Source organism: Carcharhinus amblyrhynchos, chromosome 7 (assembly GCF_965287045.1).
Source record: "Carcharhinus amblyrhynchos chromosome 7, sCarAmb.v2.hapA, whole genome shotgun sequence".
Taxonomy (NCBI): domain Eukaryota; kingdom Metazoa; phylum Chordata; class Chondrichthyes; order Carcharhiniformes; family Carcharhinidae; genus Carcharhinus; species Carcharhinus amblyrhynchos.
In genome coordinates this window covers 57,744,439-57,770,714 of record NC_137330.1, presented here as the reverse complement: position 1 = coordinate 57,770,714, position 26,276 = coordinate 57,744,439, and the positions used below count along the sequence as shown (strand labels likewise).

General features: G+C 41.3%; 1 protein-coding gene and 1 long non-coding RNA gene across 5 annotated transcripts in view; one reads left to right on the top strand and one right to left on the bottom strand.

The window, feature by feature from the left end:
• The window catches only part of LOC145344971 (chloride intracellular channel protein 5-like), a 115,664-nt gene extending 106,025 nt beyond the window's left edge, over window positions 1-9,639 (top strand). For both annotated transcript variants that reach the window (XM_080192380.1, XM_080192381.1), the window contains exons 5-6: window positions 1,103-1,284; window positions 3,625-9,639. In XM_080192380.1, coding sequence (XP_080048506.1) covers window positions 1,103-1,284; window positions 3,625-3,792 — 350 coding nt within the window. In that variant the 3' untranslated portion in view covers window positions 3,793-9,639. The remainder of the gene's footprint in view (window positions 1-1,102; window positions 1,285-3,624) is intronic.
• Window positions 1-26,276, bottom strand: part of LOC145344972 (uncharacterized) — an 86,873-nt gene that overhangs the window by 45,595 nt on the left and 15,002 nt on the right. For all 3 annotated transcript variants that reach the window (XR_013887014.1, XR_013887012.1, XR_013887013.1), the window contains one exon: window positions 18,667-18,795. This is a non-coding gene — a long non-coding RNA (uncharacterized LOC145344972). The remainder of the gene's footprint in view (window positions 1-18,666; window positions 18,796-26,276) is intronic.

Sequence of the window (26,276 nt, the reverse complement as noted above, 5' to 3'; positions counted from 1 at the left end):
GGAGGCTGCCTCGCTAAATATTTTTAAGACGCGGGTTGATGGGTTTTTGATAAGAGAGGGGATTAAGGGTTATGGGGAGAGGGCGGGAATGTGGAACTGAGCCACAACAGATCAGCCATGATCTTATTGAATGGCGGGGCAGGCTCGAAGGGCTAGTTGGCCTACTCCTGCTCCTATTTCTTATGTTCTTATGTTCTTATGTAACAGTGGTAGGCTTTTCCCTAGATTGGGGACAATTACGAGAGGTCACGATCTAAGGGTGAGGGGGGAGAAGTATAATTTGGAGATGAGAGGCAGGGACACAAAATGCAAGGCAATGGATTGACTGCCATACGTACACTGTCCAATTTTCATTTCCAGTGCATGCCAGATCTTGAATGTGGCTATTTCATCAACATCCAGAATGGGAATGCACCACTGTTGTTAGAATAATTTTTTTTTATGGAAAGCTTCAGACTGAAATTTTCTGGCCGTTTATGTCCCACCAATGCTGCCAGCAAGGACAGAGAATTCAGCCAAATCTCCATTCACTGCAGCAGGACCAGAGAATCCCACTGGCGTGAATGGCCAGCAAATTCCGTGCCCCCGTGGATTTCCTACTGGCACGGGGTGACGTCAGTGGGAATTCCCATTTGATAGCGGTGGGACCAAGCCACTCGCAAACAATGTGCCATCTCCCACCTGTGGGAACCACACAGCTGGGAGGCCGAAGAATTTTGCCCAATGTGTTTGAGTCCCTAACTGTCCTCTGAATTATCTTAGCAAGCCATTCTGTTTTATTCAGCAAGCTGGCTTTTCACCACCATCTTCTCAGTGGCAATTAGGGATGGGCAATAAATGTTGGCTGCATTGCCCACGTCATATAAGTAATAAAAACAAGACCTTCAGTTGAAATTCTTCCATTTGATGAGCACAGAGTTATCAAAAAACATGACGTTAAAAATAAAAGCTGTACTCGGGGCTGTGTGCTCTTGTTTTGCCCCAGGCAAAAGAAATTGACCAAAGCAAGGCGAGATGTCCAATGTGTTCTCATTCAATGTTACCATGTGAGCCAGGTAACATTAGCTGATGTATTGAAAGTAGAACTTGCTGTCAATTTCAGCTTTGGCAAGAAGTCTGATCAAAGCCCTGAAAGTGCTGGATGAATACCTGAACAGTCCACTGCCTGAAGAGATTGATGCTGACTGTGTTGACGACGTCACCGTATCCAATCGCAAATTCCTTGATGGCAATGAGCTAACGTTGGCTGATTGTAACCTTCTGCCCAAGCTTCATATTATGAAGGTAACTATCAACCCAATGTACCTTTTTTTTAATCTTCACTTGCTCTTTTTTTTGAGAGTTGGGGACGAATGTTCCAATTTATTTTTTCCACTCTTAATTGGCTTATGTTTTTCTGATTCTCCTCTTCTCTGGTAAGATTATCTACTATCCTATTTGGCTGTCTATAGTGAAATGCAAGGGTTGCAGGAGACTGCCTGAATGGTCTTATCCATTTTTTCCCTTTCTACAGCTTCATGTCTGTTTGTATGTATGAAATACTAAATAAAGCAGTTTCGTTTAGTTCTGGGGCTACATCAAAATAGCAATTGACCAAGAAGTCACCGCATTGTGCTGATAAATGCACAGCACTGAACTGTTGTAACGCTTAACTGAAGATCAGGGCTCACAAGAGCTGGAGGCTGAAATTGGTGTATTCCAGCAGCATAAAATGGGATTGTGGCATATCAGGAAACAATTTTTCACCACACCAGTTTTTGTTTAGAATTTGCTTAGAAATTTTGCTGAGCTTTTTAAATATCAAACCATGTAAGAGGAACAAGCATCCAGAAAGAGCTGTAACTATCATTCTGTGAATTGCAGTGGAAAACCGTTCAGGCACAGTAGCTGCTGGTTTATTCCGTGCCCATTTTGCGCTGCTGACATATTCCAATTTCACCCCTCTAATCTCCTTTACTTGATCCAAAATATTTCTTAAATCCTGGGCTTCAGGAAAAGTAAACCTCGAAACACCACGGGGGTTATTTTATGACCTTTTGTCTAAGTGCTAGGAAAGTATGGAACTGGGACAGTTCCAGATCTGTTGTTTGGGTGCGTCCTCAGCCCCCCCTCCCCCCTACACACTCTGGCTGCAAAACATTGAGTGAACCTGATGCTCGCTGCAGAAGCCTGTGGGCAGGTCATAGAGGGAGGTATTACGCATGTGCAGATCTCTGATGCTGCACAGGTGCATTAACAGTTATAGGGGTCTGACAGACAAAGAGCACTGTAAGGCCCCTGCTATTACAGGCTGCCTCAAATACCCCCCCACAATCGCCTTTGTTCCTCCACCCCCCCACACCCGCCTCCCCACCATTCGCTGTTGAGTGGCAGTGGGCCACCCCTCCCCCATTTGGCCTCACCCCCAATGTCCCTGCCCTGGATACTGCCTGGTGGGCATTGCCCATGTGCTCACAGGACATTGTCCAGGTGCCAGGCTGGCAGTGTAAGATGCCATTGTAGCACTACCAATCTGGCAGTGCCCAAGGAGACTTCCACCTTGCACTCAGCCTCCCTGAGGGGGCCTTAATGGCCTCCAGTTCCACCAGTGAGGCCAACATGACTGTTCCCCTTTCACGGAGAGCAGGTGTTTTCCATGCTGGAGAGAGCACCTCCCGGTGAGGCCATAAAAGCAAACGAAACCGGTTGTTTGAGTGTTGGGCTTGTTGATCACCCTACATTGAGCATTTAAATTAATTAACCAACCTCTTACCCAGTCCCAAAGAGGCTGACCATGTCAGAAATCCTGGGGTTGTAAAATCGCACCGGTTGCAAAAACCGATGTTAATCACTTCACCTCCCACTTTACGACTGTGTTGCACCTAAAAACAGGCACGACGTGGGCTAAAATTCCACTCAACATGTTTGGGCCCATCTTTTTGGGCTAGGACCCAAGCAATTTCCATCACTAGGAACATGGAAGTAGCAAACACAGCATGGTGGCACAGTGGTTAACACTGCTGCCTCACACAGCTCCTGGGACCTGGGTTTGATTCCCAGGTTGGGTCACTCTCAATGTAGAGTTTGTACATTCTTCTTGAGTCTGCGTGGCTTCCTCCGGATGCTCCAGTTTCCTCACACATTCCAAAGATGCGTGGCCATGCTAAATTGCTGCTTAGTGTCTCAGGATGCACAGGTTAGAGGAATTAGCTGAGTAAATATGTGAGGTGATGGGGAGAGGACCTGTGAGGGATTGTTGTCAGCGCAGACTCGATGGGCTGAGTGGCCTCTTGCACTGTAGGGACTCTATGATTCTATCTTTTTTATCCTTAATTAAGGAATAAACTGGAACTGTAAGGTCCATAAAGTAGGAAGTGCGTCAAATGGCGCCTGCGCTTTGGTAAACATTTGAGGGATAGGATTTTTTGTTTAAATAGCCCTGTAGAATTCCACAATGTTCACTGGTGCAACTAACAAAACACTCTCTTGGGGAATGTTACAGAATTTTGGCTGGGTGGAAGATTAGATGGGTTTCTCTGTTGTAAACCAGCCAGCAAGGCGGGATGTTGCGGCCGCAGTGAACGTCAGCGCAAGCAGAATGGAGGGGGAATCTTTTGGCTGATGTTTCTTCTCTTGTTTCATCAGGTAGTGGCAAAGAAGTATCGGAGCTTTGAGATCCCAGCAGAAATGACTGGAGTCTGGCGATACCTGAAGAATGCCTATGCTCGGGATGAGTTTACCAATACCTGTGCGGCAGACAATGAAATTGAATCCGCGTATGCAGACGTGGCGAGACGGCTTTCAAGATCCTAGATCACTGACGGGGTCATTAAGTATCAATGCTAGTGACACGAAATGGTTCTTCTATGACAAGACTGCTTTCGATTGGCTTGGTTACGAGGCCTAAACCTTTTCACTGGCATCATAACATTTCAATTGTATCAGTTTTAGTTGGTTTCAAGCTTGTAAATAACATGACAAAATTTCTAATTGAGCGCTGATCATAGATTCTAGTATGATCTGTTTCTTTTCCCCCCTTAAAATAATGAATGACTACTGATTCATTCTTGAAAGAAACTGTTTGGAGCTTTATTGCCTTATGTTAAAATTGCAGCCAGCCTTTACATGTGCATCTTGCATCAGAAACCCGACATGTGCGTGGGGCATGTTCAAGGAACCAGATTCTAAACATCCCCCACAGCCGTGTTGATTGCATTTGTTTTTCCAAAGCTTGACTCTTGAGTTCAGAGAACTCTCAACTTTTGGGTAATTATGATAATGAGGTAAGTTTAGGCTGGTATGGAGTTAAATCAGGATAGGCCAGCCCAGTCCACTCTGACCTCAAAGGCTTCATCTTCAAACAAGCAGACTTTAAACTCTATGATGACTGACTGGAACTTTCTTTTTAAAAAAATCCTTAGCACAGGCAATCAGAATATTAGTATTTCTTCTTTTAAATGGTACCTTGATTGTGTATAAGAGCCAGATCACTCTTGAATGAATCAGATATGACAGCTACTTCTGAGGCATAAAAAGCCAAAATATCCTGTTATGCTTTTGAGTGATGTTCCTGTTTCATTTTAAGGCATTTTAGTATTGTATTTTATCTTTGCGTCCAGCAGAAATATTGAAGAGACAGTGTGAAGGCTTCCTGTTTGTTTTAACTTTTCAGTCTTACTTCTGAGCTTTAACCATTTGAATGAAAACAACTCTTGAGGGCTAATATTACCTTGAAACAAAAGGTAAATAACATGGGGCGGGGGGAAGTGATCCCCTTTTGTAGCTCTTTCAACATTTTAAAAAAAAGTCCCAATGTTCTTCACAGAATGCTTAAGGACTTGATGTCAAGGGGGTAGCCTACTATATCCCATAATACATTTCTAAATCTTATTTTTAAAAACTGACATATTAATTGAATGTTTTGCAATAAAATTAGGCAGAAAAGTTAAAATTAAACAATTTTTTGTAATTTATAGGTTCAAATTGTGATGTATTAGTAATGAATATGTTAATGTGTCTTGTATGTACATTATTTGTCTACTATTTTACTGGAAGAGCAAGAAAAAAGAATGGCTACATTTCGCAACATGAGAATGGATTGCGTTGATGTAGACTGAATGGGTGCCATCATGAACTCTTAGGGAACTGAGAGAAGTACACAGAAAACAAATCTCAAGGCACTAAAGTTTCAAGTCTGGGAAGGTTGTTCCTTGATCAAAAATAACTTTAAATGTGTGGAATTTATCAGTAGAAACAAAACCAAAAATCTTTGGATATATAATCCTCTTTCTGAAAAGAAATCAGTGTTCATATTAAGCACAAAGGCTAGTGAGGAGTAAGAAGATATCTTTGTTCCTTCATCAGAAAAATAACATGAAAATGGTTAAATTGCACCCTCTGGTGTTTATTTAAATAACTGTAGGTGGATTTGTAGATAATGGACATAGTTTGCTGTAGCAGAACATCTAACGGTGTTTGCCATTAGGTGGACTTTTTTTGCATGGCAAGTTTCTGAAAGTGTGAACTGAAAATATTGTGAGAGAAGCAGGGTGTTTGTGACCCGAATGAACAGGGCAAACGTTTGTGCTACTTAATACTCCAACTGAACGATTGTGGAATTAACAGTGTAAGAACCGGAAAGGAAGTCTAAGTTAGAATGGGTGAACTCAATGTCACATCAGGTGCAGAAAGAGAAATATTGAGATCCAAGGAAAGAATGGTCAGAGAGAGAGGAAAGAAAATAGTTTTTTTTAGAAACAGTATCTTAAAAATCCCCTTGATGGTCGCTGAGTGGACAAGAATTTGTCGTGGTTTGTAATTTGTGATGGCCAGCCCAAGAGATGCCTTCTGGCCTACTGAGTGGTTGCTTCAGCAGATAAGGATAAAACAAATCACTGTGGGTTAGCTGATTAACAGACATGATCTAAGGGATTATATATTCTTTTTACAAATTTTGCCAGATTTCAGTTGAAATGTTCTGCTCAAACTATAGCAGAAGCACGGACGATCTTGAGTGAAACGTAGATGAGGAGTTCCATTCTACTTTACTACAAGACATTGCAGATACAAATATTGTATCCCATTTAGTTTTTTTAATAAGTTCTTTTTTTGCTGCAAGATGAGAAAAAAACCGGCCATTGTGTGGCCTGTTACTCATTCAGCTCAAACTAAAACTTTCTTCAGTTTTTCAAATATCCACATGTTCTATAGTAACCACACGCTGTGGTTGATATAAAATGTTAAGTTTTCTCTATTTAACAGAAATTTTTGCTATTGTTTCGCTTCATGTTTTTTGTTGATTGCATTGATTGTTCATCACAATTGCTTACTGATCACTGAATGTTGAAATGTCTAGCCATTCTTAAGGTGTTGGTTTCCTTTCAGAAGTAAATTGTGTTAAACTATGTCACCAAATACCCTTGATGGCTGGTAATTTCAGACACTGATGTTTTCACTTTTACAATAATTGGTATTCTTCTTTGAATACACTGAAGAATATTTAAGAAAGAATGGAGTTGGGCATAAAAATATTATTTTGGATATTTCTCAGTCAGCACCTCCACTTCCCCTGGACATCTGCCTGCAAACCCACCTCCACAAAAACTCCAGCCCACCTTCCACTCACAGCCACATTACAGCTGGATTTTCTGGTGAGTGATACAGTGGCATTGCAGCTGTACACCAGAAAGGAAAGCATTGGCACTAAAGTGGGTAGATTGACTCAGAAAACTGGAGCATCGATGCGATTGAAGATCAAGACTTGACATATGAGTCCTGGCCTCATTTTGTTGCCTTTCTGCTCGAGCTATGGTGGCTGTGCACTGGAGATGACTTGGATCTTAAGTCATCCATCCTCGGCATCTCTAAATTGGTTCAAAAAGGATGATTGACTGATTCAGGACTGTGCCTATCTACAGCTCTAGTGCCAGTAATCATAACTGGAAGGAAATAAAATTGACCTCTCTGCTCCTTGCTGCCCTGTCCCAGGATGAGTGAACTATTAATTGAAATGTTATCCTGCATTGTGTTTGACTTCTGAAAAATGTTCCTCTCAGGTTTCTGATTATCTGTCTACACGCCACATACTATTCCTGGTGACCAGGACTCTGCCAGTGCCACAGCTACAATTAGCAGTGTACAAGAATGGAACAGTCCATTAATGTCCATCTGTTTAGTCACTTTGCCTCGGAAATCTCATATCTCACAATCACTACTCAAATTCTCCAGCAAATGTTTTATCAATTATTACCACCCATCTGTTGCAGTTTGGCAATGAGAGATAATTGTTTTCAATGTATCCCTCCGCCTTCCCTGTGGTGAGGTGGGAGATATTGAGGAGATATGTCACCTTCACTTGGCAGTATCCAACAATCCTGCATACATCTCAAACTAATGGTCCCTGAATGGAAATATAATTACATGCAGTGTCATGGCACAGTCTCGCCACGGCTCAGCACTGCTATACCAAAGCCTTATTAGTTCACACCAGTAGAAGTAATCCACATTCCCTGGGTTGTTGAACCCTCCACAGTTAGTGAAGTGAAAGTCCTGCTATCGCTCAGTCATCATCAAGTTAACCAGAGATATGATCAGGTTTTGTCATTGCACCTTCCTCGTGTCAGCTACTGCTGTCGGTCCATTGTTACTCTTCCTCTTACACACAGTCAGACAGCTTTGCCCATGTATATATAGCCTTTGCATATTTTAACAACATAACATAGATTCATAAGATATAATATATTTTACACTCATTTGCAGAACAGAATGAGACGATTCAGCCCATTGAATCCAAGTCAGGTCCCCATGGAGTCATCCAGTCAATCCCTCTCCCTTATTCAGTCAATGTGGACCTGTAAGTTTATTTTCTTCAACTGCCCACCTGGTTTCCTTTTGAACTCATCATCCATGAATGTGTTGATGCAGAATCAATGAGTTCCAGGTCATTGCCATTCAGAATTAAAAGTTATTTAAAATACCTCCTGCAGCTCTTGCCTAAAATCTTAAGCCTGTGTCCTTTGCTCCTTTACAGTCTGGGAAGAGTGTTTGTTTTATGTCAGCCCTGTCATAATCTTGTCCATCCCTCTCAAGTTTACCCTTGAAATCGATTTCCTTTGCTCCAAGGAGAGAAACCCCAGCCTTTTCAACCTAACCTTGTAAATAAAGCTCTCATTCACTGGAACAATTCTGGTCAACCTCCTCTGCAGCCTCTCAAAGAACTTTATCTCCTGAAGTGTATTTTGCTTCATTGCTAATCCCTCATTGCTATTCCAAAAAGCTTTCACGTAGCCTAAAATTCCAGTCTTTCACTTTATATGCCAAGTACCTTTTGTCAGGATACAAAGTCACCATAATTTGTGAAATCTTTTAAATTAAAATTAACAAAAAATTGATGTAAGTTCAAATCTTGTATTAATGATGCTGAAGCATAACAGTAACCCAGCGGTGGAAAAGAATACAGAAAGCGGGTCATATCTTTTCTTTGACACAAGGTGTCTTGTTTAGGTTCAACAGTATCAACCCCTGCAGGTGTGTGCTCTAACCTCTGGAGACCAACAGCCCAGTACAATAGAATAGTTATTGTACTATAAAGAAAGCAGATGGCACTGGTGATGGGAAAGCGCTATTCATTTGACTACCACCTTATACACACGTTAGTGTAGATTCACCAGATTGGTACCGAGGATGAGAATCTGTGGTTGGATTGTTTGGATTTTTTCATTGGATTAGAGAAGACTAAAATTTAATAGAGATTTCTAAAATTCTGAAAGGTCTGGATCAAGTGATTACGAAAAGATGATTGTCTTCACTTGAGGAATCGGTAAAGAACAGGTCATTAACTCAAAATGCTGAATGAAAGAATGAGTTGAGAGAAAAGTAGAAATGTTTCTTTTTAGTGGAGTTGTTCAGGGGATGGGTGCTTTGTCATGAAGTAGATAAAGCAGAGATCATTCTGTCAAAATGGCAGGATTGTGGGGAGAGAGTGGGCAGTAGGAATAGTTTGGGACTGTTTTTGCCATGAGCCCACGCAAATATGACAGGTGGTAATGTCCTCCTTTGGTACTGTAAATTTTTTATGGTTCTGTGAAAGCTACTGTTTGCTATTGGTTTACATGTCCTGTGTAATATATCAATGACATACAAACTACTGATTTTCTTTCTCCTGTATTGTAACTGAAAGTACAAATAATTGAGTAGCTGCAGAGTTATGGTCAGAAAGGCCTTTCTGATTTTGTTACCTGTGATACCCGACCATTTGTTCAGCGACTTTAGCCACCATTTGTAATTTGGTGTAAAAAAATTCTCAAAACTCCTTGTTTGGTTTATTTTAAAAATCATAAAGTTTTTATTCATTACTGGCCAAATAATTATTAAATGGCTTTCATAAGTAGGAATTTTGATTTTAAAAAGAACTCCCTCAAATCACATACTAAAATGTTGGCCGCTTGTAAGTTGTCCAACATATGTTGTTATGGCATCATATAGCAAGGTTGTTTGCAAATCCTAATCACAGAATGTACAACCCAGACGCCAACTGGATGAAGCTAGCTGCTGAAATGATTTAATATTCTGCTCTGATTATTTGCACTGTTTAGATAATTATTCTGCAGTCTTCACTGGCAGCTGCTAAGGAAATAAAATTGTATATTTTCACAGCATAAATTGAACCCTCTTGTCTTTTTGTAAATATAAGTTAGCACTAATGTTAAATGAGGCAATATTATTGCACATCAAGACCCACTGTCTGCACCCCAGACACACACTCTGCCGCCAGAAACAAGATACAAAAGTCTGACATCACGTACCAACTGACTCAAGAACAGCTTCTTCCCTGCTGCCATCAGACTTTTGAATGGAACTGTTGCCTGCGGCACAGTCTGTTTTAATCCTTATACAGTGGACAAATAACTACGAGTAGATGTCTTGTTAGTACAACCAATATTTATTTAAACCCACAGAATCAATAATCACCCACCCGACAAACAATAAGTTATCTTCCAGGAAAATACTAAAGATCAAGTTCAATACAAGACCTTGACTTAACTTTGCGTGACTGGCAAGTACCCAAGCAAATATTGGCCTTTATCTGTTCTTTGGTCTCGGTAGTCGTCTGCGTAGTTTGGTCCTTTGGTCTGGTCTGTCACTCTGGCTCTGGTCTTCCTTCCTTCTTGGGTGTGGTGGCTCTCCTCGTGCTGGTTGTCGCTGGCGATGTTCACCATTGCTGTAGCTCGTTCGTGGGGTCAGAAAGAGAAAGATTCCTGGTTGTGCAGCACCCTTTATATCCCATTTGGTTTCACGCCCCTTTTGGCTATTGCCAATCAATTCATCAGGACTTGATCCCCCTGATCGATAAGAGTCCAGTCAGGAGCTACCACACCAATCTCTGGGTGTGTTCCCAACACAGTAAGAAGTCTGACAACACCAGGTTTAAGTCCAACCAATTGGTTGGACTTAAACCTGGTGTTGTCAGATTTCTTACTGTGTTTACCCCAGTCCAACGCTGGCATCTCCACATCATGTGTCCCCAATGGCCATGTCTGTAGGTGCTGGAGGCACATAGGTCACATACTTCCCTCCTAAATAAGGGTTCACAGTGCCCTTATGTCTGGTACACAAAGTCTCTTTCATCCTGGAGATGAAACAAGCCAGTGTGACTATAAAGTCCCTTTCAACCTGGAGATGACCCATATCCTGTTTATTCACTCGTCAGGGTTGTAGTCTGTTTGTGTCTGTTTTTAAACTGCAGCCTGTCAGTTTAGTTTCTTGCCTAATTGTCCCAGAGTGCTTTACAAAATGCCATTTTAGATGGCCCGTTTGGCCACAGACCTACCTTGCATTAAGTTGACCTTTCTCTACACCCTAGCCGTGACTGTAACACTACATTTTGCCTTCTCACCAATATATTCTATGAATAGTATGTTTTGTCTGTATAGTATGCAAGAAACAATACTTTTCACTCTATCCCAATGCATGTGATAATAAATCAAATCACTGGATAAATAGGGTCCTTTTCACTGAAAAGGATGCTCACTGCTAAATTCTACATAGCCTGACAGTGCACCAGCAGTGAAACATGAATTACTTCGTCTGTCCTTAACCTGGAACGTGACCAGGGCTACACAACTCAACCCTTTGAGCTTAATCCCCTGCCATTCAGTACAATCACGGCTGATCTCATCTCCACCACGTTTGCAAGATTTCTGTGTTTTCTGCCACCTTCAGTTATGGAATTCTACACAGCTGAAAAACTTTCCAACGAGTTGGAGGTCACCCCTGAGGCATGTGTTTCTCCCAAGCTGTAATTATAGGGAGAGGGTTGGCCAAGATTCAAGTTGAAAGCATAGCTGAAGGGATTTTTTTTTCTGCTGCTCTTTGAAGCGCACAACCTCTCTCCTGATGCTCTTTGAAACTATAGCAGCCAGATTAAGGATGCGCAGTTCTGCTCCTGAACCACATCAATGTCAGATATATTATGGATGTAGATGATGCGAATCAAACCCTCTAAAGGCGGGGTGAAAGTCAAGTATTAGGTCATAATTGCTTTGCAGGGATAGTATTTTCAGTTTGTAAAAAGGAAAATTACTTCAAGTTGAAATTATTACGGTAAATTCTTAGGGTCCCAGAAAACTTGCTCTTTACACTGGAGTAAGAAAAAAGTTACTTTTATGTATTCTCCTGAAATAAAATGGGAACTGGAAATGACTCCCATCTTTTGCTAGTATTGCCTGTCTCGAGAGTGAAACATTTTCCAAATGAAGATATTTTTGTCATTTTCCTCTTTGTAATACCTCACTTGCCTTTGTCATAATTTTGTGTGCTAATCAATCTGTTTACATCACAAGTTTAGTGACTTTTATTTTAGTCACATTGAAGCAGTTACTGCAGGTCTCAAGATGGCACCAGAACCTAAATGTTGATTTTCATTGCTGGTTAGGTTCTTCAACCTTGCTGTAACCTAACCAATAAGAGGGTAATCCAATCAGGCTTGCAAGTGGGTGTTATCTATCCATCTTCTGTGCAGATAGTTCCATATACACAGTCATTTTGCCTGATAGGAAGGACAATAACATTTATATCACATTTTTAACATAGAAATACATCCTAAGTTGTTTTGGAGAAACAAAATTAAAATATTACAATTAACTTCTAAATCACTAATTACAACATTTTGCTATTCAATTTCCAAATTTTGCATCACGTGCAAATACGAAAATCTTGTTTAAGTGAGGATTTATTTGACAATAACTATGCAGGATTAAAATATGCATCTTTCTTTCCCCTGAAAGATGGGTATTACAGTTTTAAGGCTGCAACTCAGATATTTACCTATGGGGGGGTTGTTATGATGTTGGCAGAGTATAATGAATATAAAATTCTGGGGCAGTGGGGATCCCCTGACCACTGAGTCTGAATTTATAATAGAGTTAAGAGGTTATTTATTAGTGTCGCAAGTAAGCTTACATTAATACTGCAATGCAGTTCCTGTGAAAATCTCCAAGTTGCCACACTTGGACGCCTGTTCGCGTACACTGAGGGAGAATTTAGCTTAGCCAATGCACCTAACCAGCACATCTTTTGGACTGTGGGAGGCAGCCAGAGGAAACCCATGCAGACACAGAGAAAATGTACAAATTACACAAGACATTGACCCAAGCAGGAATCAAATCTGGGTCCCTGGTGCTGTGAGGCAGTAGTGGTAACGGTTGTATCACCATGCTGTCCACAAGAGGCAATATGCTGTCCAGGCATAGCTAACTGCAAATAAGAGGTATAACTTGGTAATATCAATCCTTAAATCCCCGTAGGTTTCCAGCTTCCTTCTGCTTAGTTGCAGTACAGGCAGAAGCTCAAATTAAAGTTGTGCAATCCATGTTTGTTGGTCAGACTGTTACCATCATTGCAGTGGTTCTCAGTGCTCACTAGTATCAGACAGGTCCTGACGACACTCCAGAATCTGTGCTCCAGTAGATTGAGGATTGACTGAGAAAGAGAGAGTGGCTCCATGGAACAGGAACTAGCTATCTTCTCTCTCACGATGACAGCATTTGTTCTCTCACTGCTGTCAGTGCCCTTGCTGTTGCCTGTCAGCCCATCAGCCCAGGCTGCTATCATCAAAGCCTATGTGGTTTGGTCCAATGTCTGGCTTGCTAAGTCCAGAATTCCTTGAGGGCATCCTATAAGGCCATTTGTTGTCTCCCCCATTGAAAGTCAGCACCCTTTCACCAGACATGCTGTGGCCAAAGGGATAATACTACATACAAGCACCAGGACAGACAAGAGCACCTGAAAGCAGGCACAAGGGGAAATATTTCATTAATGCTTGTTTAATGGGAGGTGTTGTTGGATAATTATGTTATTGAAAGCTTTGTTTTATATTTTTTATTGCAGGAGCTGAGAACGTTGTCAAGGTCAGGTCCGTGGTGGATTGGTAGGAGGATGGGGAGTAGTGATGATTGGAGGATCTTATAAGGGAAATGGTGTCTGAATAGATGTTCCAGATAGCCTATCCTGAGTGAAGGGGGAATGATGCCTCTTCCCTGCCACCTTCTCTTACCCATTCTCAAGATGGCAGTGGCTGTTTCCTCAAGATAGCGATGTTTGTGGAGAATATAGCAATGGTTGTGGTCTGTTCCACAGTTTTTCAAAATTCTCTCATGGGATGTGGCTGTTGCTGGTTAGGTGAGCATTTGTTGCTCATCCCTAATTGCTCTTGAGATGCTGGATGTTTTGTAGGTAGTGCTGTCCATGGCGAACACCACTCCTTCTGTACAGAGCTTCCCCAACTCTGCAGATCCCGAGACAGTGCAACCGCAGCCCTCAGATATCCTGCAGATTTGGTACGGCCAAGTGACCCAATCTTCTGGCCTCCCTTCATGGGTGTATCACTTAACAGTGTGGGAAAAAAGAATCCACATTACTTCCAAAAACTTTCAAAGTGCAGACGAAAGTCAAAACCACATCATCCGCAAGTTGGATGGCTGGTCCTTTAAATGGTGCTGTGAGGTGTAGACAGTGGTGGGTGTAGGTAGTGCTGGAATGTGGGGGCATGTTGTGGGGAGGGCTTCCTATGCAGCTGAACACATACTCAGCTCTGAGTGACCAGCACAGACTTTTACTGGACTTGCACAGTCCAAGTTTTAGTAAGCACTCATGAGGCGCAAATGAATATGAATAACACTCATGCCATCAGCCTGTGAGAAGACCAACCGGCCACTGAGAGAATTACAAAGTGATTTTTACATTGGCAGGTTTCAGACTTTTTGGCTCCTGCTGGATTCTCTACTGCTGCCAGCCACCAAACCTGTTGTGGGCAGGATGGGAGATTTCCAGCTGTTGTATACTTAGCAAAACTTGCAGTAGTGAGCTTTGGTAAAAATGTATCCCCCCCTAAACTTACAAAAACCTTTTCCCTGTCATAAATCTATATTCATAGTTTTCTTTTGAGTTGAGGTTGAGGTGGCTCCTTTGTTAACCTTTTGTCAAGTTGTTTGGCCATGTTTGGCTAGCTTTAATGCGCATTTCTTGTGCCAAGAATCCTTTTCTTTCAAAGCTTACCTTTATGTTAATTAATGGTACTCTACTGCCCTCTGCAGCATAAGAATATCACAGCTTGGTCTGCAAGACATTTTTGAAACCCTAAAGCCTAATTTTAGTTGTGTGGTTTGCTTCCCACCTATTTTCAAATGCTTGTGACCAGCGTCCAAATGGTACTGTATTTCTTGAAGCACATCCATGTGAACAATGTGATCACTTTATACTAATCCAGTAAAAGGAGCAGGGTGGAATTAATTGCTACCAACTCCTGAACACTCAAAAACTTCAAAATAAAACTGACAGTGAATTAAAGTCATACTAGTACTCCCCGCCCATTATCAACAAGCCCATAATTTGCTGAAGTAGGTATTTAAAGACATCTGCTGTTGGTTAGACATGTTCTTATTCATTTAGGTTTTTTAAATTCCTTTGTGTGGAAAGTTGTTGAAAGTACATACTGACAACATCAGTGAAGGAAGCAGAGCATCTGGAGTCTGAATGAGCAGTGCTGTTACATCTCCTTAATCAATCTAGATAGTCAATATTTTTTTCCAAAGGTAGAGGAGTCTAAAACTAGAGGGCATAGATTTAAGGTGAGAGGGGAGAGTTACAAAAGGGTCCAGAGGAGCAATATTTTCACAGAAGGTGGTGAGTGTCTGGAACAAGCGACCAGAGGTAGTGGTAGAGGTGAGTACAATTTTGTGTTTTACAAAGCATTTAGACAGTTACATGGCTGAAATGGCTATAGAGGGATATGGGCCAAATGCAGGCAATTGGAACTAGCCTAGGGGTTTAAAAAAAGGGGCAGCATGGACGAGTTGGGCTCTATGACTCTAATCAGGCTGAAAGATTCTGAAATTTAACCATGCCAGGATTGAGAAAGAAGGGTGAGAGTGAATGAATCTGATGTCAATTCAGTTTCAGAAAGAGAAAGGAGGGAAAAAAAAGCAAAAAAAAAAACAGAATTAAGAAAGGAGGAAAAAAGACAAGATTGAAAGGAAAGGTTCAAAAAATGTAAAAGTAAAATGTGTAACTTCAACATTTAACATTTTTAAAACCATCACAATAAATCAAACCAGAAAAAATAAACATCCATCCCTCTCTGTGTCAGTAAAGTTGTTCAGCAATAATTAACACATCACATTGTTAACGGGGAATTAAACTAGACTGGACAAAATTATATTTTCTGGCAAAATCAGTTCATGTCTCCCACACAGCCTCAAAGCCACACAATGCATTTCAGTGGTGAGCTGGACAGCAAGATCCCATTCGTACGAATCTAATGGCAAAGTCATGGAACTCAGAGGGCAACTTCTAAATAATTGAGCTTGCCACCTCCCTGCCCTTCACCTGAAGTTGCTGAACCATTTACTCATAAATAATTACAAACAACATTTGTTTCACTGTTACGTTTACAGAAAAAATCTGGGTCAATTCTTCCAAATCCCCATCTATTTTTAATAAAAGCACTGTTGGATATTTGGGCAAACTTTCATTCTGCAAACGAGTAAAACCATTTTCCTATTAAACCAGTGAAATACAGAAAACTATCCTTACAAAGAATTCACAATGAAAAATAATACAGCAAGATAATGAAAAGTTTCACATGTAGCAGGTACTGTCCTTCCATTGCTCTTTATCAAAATTTCAAATGTCAGACCACGTGTCAAATATCAGAGGTTTTTAATTGGGGAAAAAAAGTTGGTGTTTGAACATAGAAAATTGAACATAGAATATTACAGCACAGTATAGGCCCTTTGGCCTCAATGTTGTGCCGAGCTATGTCCAATCCCAAGATCAAGCTATTCCCCCCCTATAATTCTGGAGTGCTCCATATGCCTATCCAATAACCGCTTGAACATTCCTAAAGTGTCCGACTCCATTATCACAGCAGGCAGTCTATTTCACATCCCAACCACTCTCTGAGTAAAGAACCTACCTCAGACATCTCTCCTATATCTCCCACCATGAACCTTATAGTTATGCCCCCTAGTAACAGCTACATCCACCCGAGGAAACAGTCTCTGCACATCCACTGTATCTTATAAACCTCTATTAAGTTGCCTCTCACCCTCCTCCGCTCCAAAGAGAAAAGTCCTACCTCCCTCAACCTTTCCTCATAAGACCTACCCTCCAAACCAGGCAGCATCCTGGTAAAACTCCTCTGCACTCTCTCCAATGCTTCCACATCCTTCCTATAATGAGGCAACCAGAACTGAACACAATATTCCAAATGTGATCTTACCAACGTCCAGTATAGTTGTAGCATAACCCCATGGCTCTTAAATTCAAACCTCCTGTTAATAAACCCTAACACACTATATGCCTTCTTCACGGCTCTATCCACTTGAGGGGCAACTTTCAGAGATCTGTGGATATGAACCCCGATCTCTCTCTGTTCCTTCACATTCCTTAGAACCCTGCCGTTGACCCTGTAATCTGCATTCAAGTTTGTCCTGCCAAAATGAATCACCTCACACTTGTCAGGATTAAACTTTACCAATATATCTGGTTCAAATATATTGGTAAAGAGCTATGAACTCGAAGTATTATTTAAATGTCTTTGATTCATTAGAATGTTAGCTTTCTCCTTATTATCAATAAATTGTTGAAAAAGGTTTTAGAATATTTTCATTGCTGATTTTGGTTTCTGAGCCAACCCAATCTAAGTTCATTTCTAACGTATTAAAAGTCTTTACCTGGAATTTCTGCAGAGCTCTTCTGACCTACAACCAGAACGTTAGTTTAAACCCTGAAAATAACCAGCTGTTGGAGATAGGGTGAGAGGAAACTTCTGAAAACCCTGTTTCCTTCCCTACTGTTGGAAATCAGTAAGCATGTGAAAGGAAAATGTGCGTGTTTCTTAACCCCTGCGTGTGTGGGCAATTTGCATTGCCAACAACAGCTTTTCATGGGTTTAAATAAAGAGGATTGTTTATTCATGGTCTCATGCACCATGAAATCTAATGCTATGACACACACACACACACACACACACACACACACACACTCCAGGACATTGATTAGAATAGTGTGCTTCAGGAACAATTCATGATACATCTGATTTTCCTGTTCTGGAAAACAAGCGATAAAGAAGACGTCTTCACTCCTGCAGTATAGTTTAGATAAATTCAACAGACTGAGTTGTCTTGAAGAGATGAACTTCCTGGAGGTCACAAAATTAATTGCTTACAGTCTCATTACCAGGAGGTAGCTTTGCTGTATTGATGCACCAAAAGGGAAAAGACTTAGAGATCTTCTGATTTTACTGTTTCTGGTTCTTGCGGTATAGATGTTAGTGCCCTTTCTGCTACTGTTGTATCTTTCTGCAAATAGCACTTAAAGATTAAATGGGAGACCAACACATAGTTTATCATAGTTCCTTTTGGTGTTGGTCTCAGGTTGATTGGTTACATCCTGGTTTATTGTTTGAAGACATTCATGCTGATAATCACCATTTTATACCAGAAAGCCCCATTCAATTCAGGAGTGTCTTTTGGATGATGTCAGAATGTGGGTGGTGGATGCCTTTTAATCTAGAATGTATTTTTTGACCTTGTGAAGCAGGATGGTAGTTTTTGAATTCACAGATCAGGTCAGATGACCTTCGGCCATCCTTTGTAGTGCATATTGTTTACTTAAAAGTAAGTTCCAGAAGTTTCAACTAGCCCATGCTTAAAAAACCCAAAACAAAACGTTCACTGTTAGAATAATTGGATCCCAACAGCATGGAGAGAGGCCAGTTCAGCCCATCAAGTCTGCACTGACCACAATCCCACCTAAGCTCTATTCCCGTAACCCCCCATATTTACTCTTCCAGCCTCTCTGACACTTGGATTAATTTAGCATGGCCAACCAACCTAAACAACACATCTTTGGACAGTGGGAGGAAACCGGAGCACCCAGAAGAAATCCACACAGACACAGGGAGAAAGTATAAACTCTGCACAGAGAGTGACCCAAGGCCAGAATTGATCCCGGGTCCCAGGCTGAACTGAGTTTGCTAACAACTACACCAGCAACCAATTTAGATAGTCAGTCAAGCTCAAAAACATCTCTCCTATAGGCTTTCCAGGAGTGAGACATATTCATACACAGGGAACCATTCTCTGCAAACAAAAGGAATTTGGTCAAGCCTTGCATTTTTTGGATTACCTGGAAGCTTGAGGACCCTGTTGCTTTCTCCATGGCTATGCTTCAGCCAATCAGAGTTGATCTTCTGACCAATCCTTTTTCTCTTGTAGCATAAATTGTTGTTTGAGATTTGGCATTACTGCATTTATCCTGTAAGATAAAAAGCTTTGGAAGCACTTTTTTCTCTTTTCAACAATATTCAAGGACAGTTTGTGTTTATTAGTGTGCAAGTAAAAATAACTTTCAAGGTGAAACCTTCATTGTGAAACACTACTAGTTTATAGCGAAAGTGATGGTAGCTTCTGGAGCAAGAAAATTGACTTTTTCAAAATTTTGAATCGAAAATAGGAGCAAATTATTTTAACATTTTGAAAAAGAAAATCGATACTCTAGTTGCACTGATGTGTGAAGATGTTCAAAAAACACACATTCTGAAATAGAAGCAAGTTGTTTTGTGTGTTTTGAACAGCCTCACCTGTCAATGCAACAGTAACTACTAAATCAAGTTAGCTTTGTCAGGTTGCTAAATGGTTAATCTTCAAAAGATAGAGGCTACCATGGATGTTGGCATGTAAATTGACCTCTGAAGCCTCAAAAAAAACCTTCTAAATGTGGAATTTTGATTTATATCATGAGTGCATGGGTGTGGGTAATTGCCACTTTGAAATATCCTCGGCATACTATGCAGGGAGTGAGTACATTTTAATCTCATGCATACATTTGCGACACAGTCCATTTCACCTGCTTGATCCCTTTCACAGTAAGAAGTCTGACAACACCAGGTTTAAGTCCAACCGATTTATTTGATAGTAAACTCACAAGCTTTCAAGGTTAAACTCTTCGTCAGGTGAATGGAGAGCTCAGAACTCTCCTTGAACAGTGTGTGACGGAACCAACGAGGGAGCAAGCTATCTTAGATCTGGTGTTGTGTAACAAGGCAGGAAGAATTAGGGATCTTGTTGTGAGGGATCCTCTTGGGACGAGCGATCATTGTATGGTTGAGTTTTTGATACAGATGGAGGATGAGAAAGTAGGGTCCCGAACCTGTGTCCTCTATTTGAACAGAGGGGAGTATGATAGGATGAGAGAGGAATTGGCTAATGTAGATTGGGGGCGCAGATTAGTTGGTAGGATGACTGAGGAACAGTGGAGGATCTTTAAGGAGATCTTCTTTGGTGCTCAGCAGAAATATATTCCAATGGCAAAGAAGGAATGTGGGAGAAGGGATAATCAGCCATGGTTATCGAAGGAAATAAAGGAGAGTATTAAATTAAAAGCTGATGCGTTTAGAGTGGCTAAAAGTAGTGGGCGAGTAGAAGATTGGGAGAAGTTCAAAAATCAGCAAAGAATGACTAAGAAGTTGATAAAGAAAGGAAGGATAGACTATGAAGCTAAACGAGCACTAAATATAAAAAAGAACAGTAAGAGTTTTTACAAACATATAAAGAGGAGGAGGCTGGCTAGGGTGAATGTTGGACCCTTAGGGGATGAGAAGGGGGATTTAGTGGAAGGAGATGAAGATATGGCTGAGGCCTTAAATAAGTTTTTGCCTCAGTCTTCACGGAGGAGGACGCGAATAGTTTGCCGGATATTAAAGATAGAAGGATGGTAGGAGTTGAGGGCCTGAATGCGATTACTGTCACTAGAGAGGTAGTGCTTGATCGACTGGTGGGACTGATGGTGGACAAGTCCCCAGGACCAGATGGAATGCATCCCAGGGTTCTGAAGGAAATGGCAGAGGTGATAGTGGATGCCTTAGTGATTATTTACCAAACTTGGCTGCGTTTCGGGGAAGTGCCGGAAAATTGGAAAACGGCTAATGTTACGCTGCTGTTTAAAAAAGGTAGCAGGCAAAAGGCAGGAAATTATAGGCCGGTTAGTTTAGCGAGTGTTGTTGGAAAAATGCTTGAATCCATCATCAAAGAAGAAATAGCAAAGCACCTGGAAAGGAATGGTTTGATAGAGCAGACGCAGCACGGATTCGTTAAGGGGAAGTTGTGTTTGACGAATTTATTGGATTTCTATGAGGATGTGACCAGTGCGGTAGACAGAGGGGAACAAGTGGATGTGGTGTTTCTCGATTTTCAAAAGGCGTTTGATAAGGTGCCACACAAAAGGTTGCTTCAGAAGGTTAGGGGGCATAGAGTTGGGGGTAAGGTGTTAGCGTGGATAGAGGATTGATTGCCTAATAGGAGGCAGAGAGTTGGTATCAATGGGTGCTAGTCTGATTGGCAGTTGGTAACTAGTGGAGTGCCGCAGGGATCGGTGCTGGGGCCTCAGCTATTTACCATTTGTATAGATGATCTGGAGGAGGGGGCTGAGTGTAGGGTGACGAAATTTGCTGATGACAGAAAGATGAGTGGAAAAGCAAATTGTGCAGAGGGTGTGGAAAGTCTGCAGAGGGATCTGGATAGGCTGAGCGAGTGGGCGAGGACCTGGCAGATGGAGTACAATGTTAGCAAGTGTGAGGTTATCCACTTTGGCAGGAATAATAGTAGGAGGGATTACTATTTAAAGGGTGAAAAGCTGCAGCATGCTACGGTGCAGAGGGACCTGGGGGTCCTTGTGCATAAGTCACAAAAACCCAGTCTATAGGTGCAGCAGGTGATCAAGAAGGCGAATGGGATGCTGGCCTTTATAGCGAGCGGGATAGAATATAAAAGCAGGGAGGTCTTGCTGCAATTGTACAGGGCACTGGTGAGGCCGCAGCTGGAGTACTGTGTGCAGTTTTGGTCGCAGCACTTGCACAAGGATATTTTGGCCTTAGAGTGAGTGCAGAGGAGGTTCACTAGGCTGATACCGGAGATGAGGGGGTTGGACTATGAAGAGAGACTAAACAGACTGGGTCTGTACTCATTGGAGTTTAGAAGGATGAGGGGGGATCTTATAGAGACGTATAAGATAATGAAAGGGATGGATAGGTTAGAGGTAGAGAGATTCTTCCTGCTTAGAAAGGACAGCAGGACTAGAGGGCACAGCCTCAAGATAAGGGGGGTGCAGTTTAGAACAGAGTTGAGGAGGAACTTCTTCACTCAAAGGGAGGTGAATCTCTGGAATTCTCTGCCCGTTGAAGTGGTGGAGGCTACTTCGCTAAATATATTTAAGTCACGGGTAGATAGGTTTTTGACAGACAAGGGAATTAAGGGTTATGGGGAAAAAGCGGGAAAGTGGAACTGAGCCACTTCAGATCAGCCATGATCTTATTGAATGGCGGGGCAGGCTTGAAGGGCTAGATGGCCTACTCCTGCTCCTATTTCTTACGTTCTTATATTCTTATGTTTACTATCAAATAAATCAGTCGGACTTAAACCTGGTGTTGTCAGACTTCTTATTGTGTTTACCCCAGTCCAACGCCGGCATCTGCACATCATGATCCTGTTCATCCAGTTATAAGCTACTGGTAAATACAACATGCATTTGTCGGGTGAAAAATTGAGGCTGATTATTAATGAGAATATCACTTATCATAGCTGAAAACAGGAGGTTGATTTATAGGCCAAGTACATGGAAAAACATTTGGGTAGGAAAAATGAGGTTGACTTATATATTGAGTTGGCTTAAATGCTGTGTTTTGCAGTAATTGCCGATGCTAATCTCCAGGAGTGACAAGTGAGTAATGGAATTATTATGAAGGATTATTTTATATAATGAACCTTTACTTTTCATTTCCTATCTTCCTGCCTTGTCTCTTGTTTGACTCTCCTGAAATATTGGACACCCAAATGGCTAATCTTTATACACTTGAACTGTGACAATGAGAATCAGCAAGCTATTAAATTGTTGAGGCACTGCCGTGGATCCCCACCCAATTCTCAGCCCTGTCCTCATGTGTACCACTTCTGGCTAGAGTAACTGAATAGGAATTAGAACTGGGCTGACATTATCTTTCTAGCCTTGGGGAAAATAGTAGTTAGACCGATGATAAATTATTTACTGCTTTTCTGGCTGGAGGGTCAGTAACCCAGCAGAGGCTGAGAATCAGCTCGGAGCCTTCCAGATCTGACCAATTTAAATGAGTTTTCCTGAATAGTCTTAGTTAAGTCCCAGGCCTGTGTGGAGTTTGCAAGTTCTCCCCATGTCTGCATGGGTTTTCTCCAGGTCCTCCCACAGTCCGGAAGATGTGCTGGTTAGATGCATTGGCCATGCTAAATTCTCCCTCAGTGTACCTGAACAGTTCTCCAGAGTGTGGTGACTAAGAGATTTTCACAATAACTTCTTTGCAGTGTTAATGTAAACCTACTTGTGACATTAATAGATAAACTTTAAACTTTTAAACTTTAAATGGGTGCTGTTGGTCCTCAGCCATCTCTCTTAGATACACATGTCACCTCTGCCATTCTGTCTTTTTGTCATTTCTAGTCAAGATCACTGATAGACCCAACAATGTAATTGTAGAGAATTATAGCCAAGGCCTCCTGTGGATTTTCAGGTATTTACTCTAACTATGCTTGGCTATATTGATAAAATACATAAGCAATCATCAACAACCTGTACTTCAAAGTCTCAGTTCTACATTTGTGCTTCCATTCTTGTGGATTATTAGCAGAGCTTGCCTCTGGTCCTTTAAGTATCCACTTCTGGTGTGACCCCACCTCCCTCCTGTGTCCGCTGCTGCTAATTGGGCAGCGAACGATACTCCAAGCCAATTAGGTGCTTTACAGATCAAAATAGTGGTGTTTGCTTGTTTTCATGTCAGTTCAGGGTCAGGACACGGAGGTCACTGCAGCATTAGGGTTCTGATCCAGGATTTGAAATCCTGCTCAAGGCCCCGGGTTACTATGGTGAACACATGGTCATGTTTGACAAATGCAAAGTAAAATCCCTATCCAGCTGTCTTTGCTTTCCTCATCTTCAGACATCCAAAATGTCTTCAGTTTAATGTTGCCATGTGCAGTGCTTCCTGTTTATCTATTTCCAGTGTTTGTTACATATGTCCTATTTACCAGAGGCCAGATCAAGGCAGATTGCTAATTACTTCAGAGAAATAAACAAGTGAGCAATTGTATAAAATAAAAATAATTATTTACATGTGTTAAACAGTGAATGTAAGATAGTTAATCCATTTATGGGCTCCATTTTCTTGTGTTGTGCCCTAGTGAAAATTCTCTGCACACTATGCATCGTTCATACCCATGTCCATTTATTTAACATCAACATTTGGCAGTATCACTCAAGCATCTTTCATGATTGCTTTCTTATTTATTTTGGAGGTAAATGATAAGTCTGTGTCAGAATTTTGCTCAGTAATTTGTTGACCCATTCCTGAATTCTTAACAATTTGCACCCTCCACCACACCCCCTTCCTTCTCCTTCCTTGATTAGATGTCTCTGCGGTTTTTCAGATGAATTTTTCATTTTGCACACATTTCCATAACCAGCTCAGTAAAAATATTGTTGTAATCGGGGAACAAATTACAAGACATTTCATATGTTCTTATGTTCATCAAGTACAGACAAATGCTTATAATGGTTGAGAGTTGCTCCGGTTCTTTGCAATGTTCAATCACAGACACTTCATGTTGAGGAATGTTGCTTAAAATATCCCAAACGGCAATATCATGGTTAAAAGAGATGGATCTTTTCATAAAAAGTTGATTCTTTGATTAGAGAAACAAATCCGAGGGCACCTAAACATATTTTACTCTGACTTCCATTCCAATTAACTTTTAAAACACTTTATGACTATTTTCTTGTTAAAGAATTTTGCAGATGAATTTTATACATTGTAAATTGCAGTGTGTGAGTTAATCTCAGCATAAAAGATGGTCCCTTTTAACCAGCCCCAAAAATTATGTTTTGCATATACTCGGCATACAAGTCCACTTCCCCTCTTTATAGCCATGACATGCTGTACTTACTTTAAAAGTCAGCCACAATACCTGCAGATGTTTGCTTTATTTTTTTAAATTTATTTTTCGGGATGTGGGCATCGCTGGCAAGGCTTGCATTTATTGGCCATTCCTGGTCGCTGCTCAGGGTGGTGAGCTGCCTTCTTGAACTACTGCAGTTTCTGAGGTGTAGGTACACACATTGTTGTTAGGGAAGAAGTTCCAGGATTTTGACCCAGCGACAGCGAAGGAATGGTGATATATTTCCAAGTCAAGATGGTGAATAACTTGGAGGGGAACATCCAGGTGTGGTATTTATGGGTATCCCCTGTTCTACTAGATGGTAGCAGTAGTGGGTTTGGATGGTGTTGCCTCAGGAACCTTGGTGAATTCCTTCGTGCATATTGTAGATTGTACACACAGCTGCTACTGTTCATCACTGGTGAAGGGATTGAATGTGGAGGAGTACCAATCAAGCAGGCTGCTTTGACCTAGATGGGTCAAACTTCCTGAGTGTCGTTGGAGCTGCACTCATCCAAGCAAGGGGAAAGTATTCCATCACACTCCTGACGGTATCTTGTTGATAGTAGATAGGCTTGGAGGATCAGGAACTGAGTTATTCACTACAAGATTCCTTGCCTTTGACGTGCTTTGGTAGCCACAGTATTTATATGGCTAGTCTAGTTCAGTTTTTGATAACAGAACAGTAGTTATCTCTATCCAATCATGGTTAAAGTTACATCATGCATACATAAGGGTATAATGTCCATTTAAAACTTGTACATGTTATATCATCAAGAAATGATAGTTACATCTCTGACCAATGGTATCTCAGCCTCTCTTTCCATTGTTCATTGTTCTAATTGGCAGATATAAACTACGGCTGCACAAGATTCAGTTAGGTAGTCCTCAAGCATTATCTGGGCTTAATCTGGATTTACTTCAATCAAAATCTGTCATTTGCATATATCTTTCCCTGTGTGACTGAGGTTCAGATTGCAGTTTATGTGATTCTTAAACTTGTGCGATTTTGAATCTTTTCGGATACAGGATATTGTGCAGTCATATGCAAACATCTCACTTCTGACCTTATGACAGAAGGAAGATCATTGGTGAAGCAACTGAAGATAGTTGGGCCTCGTATACTAACCTGAGGAACTCGTGCAATGATGTCCTGGAGCTGAGATGATTGACTTCAACCATTTGATAAGGCCTTTGACAAGGTATCGCATGGTAAGTTGTTACGTAAGGTTAAACCTCAGGGTAAGGTAGCTAAATGGATACAAAATTGGCTTGATGACAGAAGACAGAAGGTGGTTGTAGAGGGTTGTTTTTCAAACTGGAGACCTGTGACCAGTGGTGTGCCTCAGGGATCGGTGCAGGGTCCACTGTTATTTGTCATTTATATTAATGATTTGGATGAGAATATAGGAGGCATGGTTAGTAAGTTTGCAGATGACACCAAGATTGATGGCATAGTAGACAGTGAAGAAGGTTATCTCGAATTGTAATGGTATCTTGATCAATTGGGCCACTGAGCTGATGAATGGCAAATGGAGGTTAATTTACATAAATGCAAGGTGATGCATTTTGGTAGATTGAACCAGGGCAGGATTTACTCAGTTAATGGTACGGTGTTGGGGACAGTTACAAAACAAAGAGACCCAGGGGTACAGGTTCATAGCTCCTTGAAAGTGGAGTCACAGGTGGACAGAGTGGTGAAGGAGGCATTCAGCATGCGTGGTTTCATTGGTCAGAACATTGAATAGAGCAGTTGGGATGTCTTGTACAAGATTTTGGTAA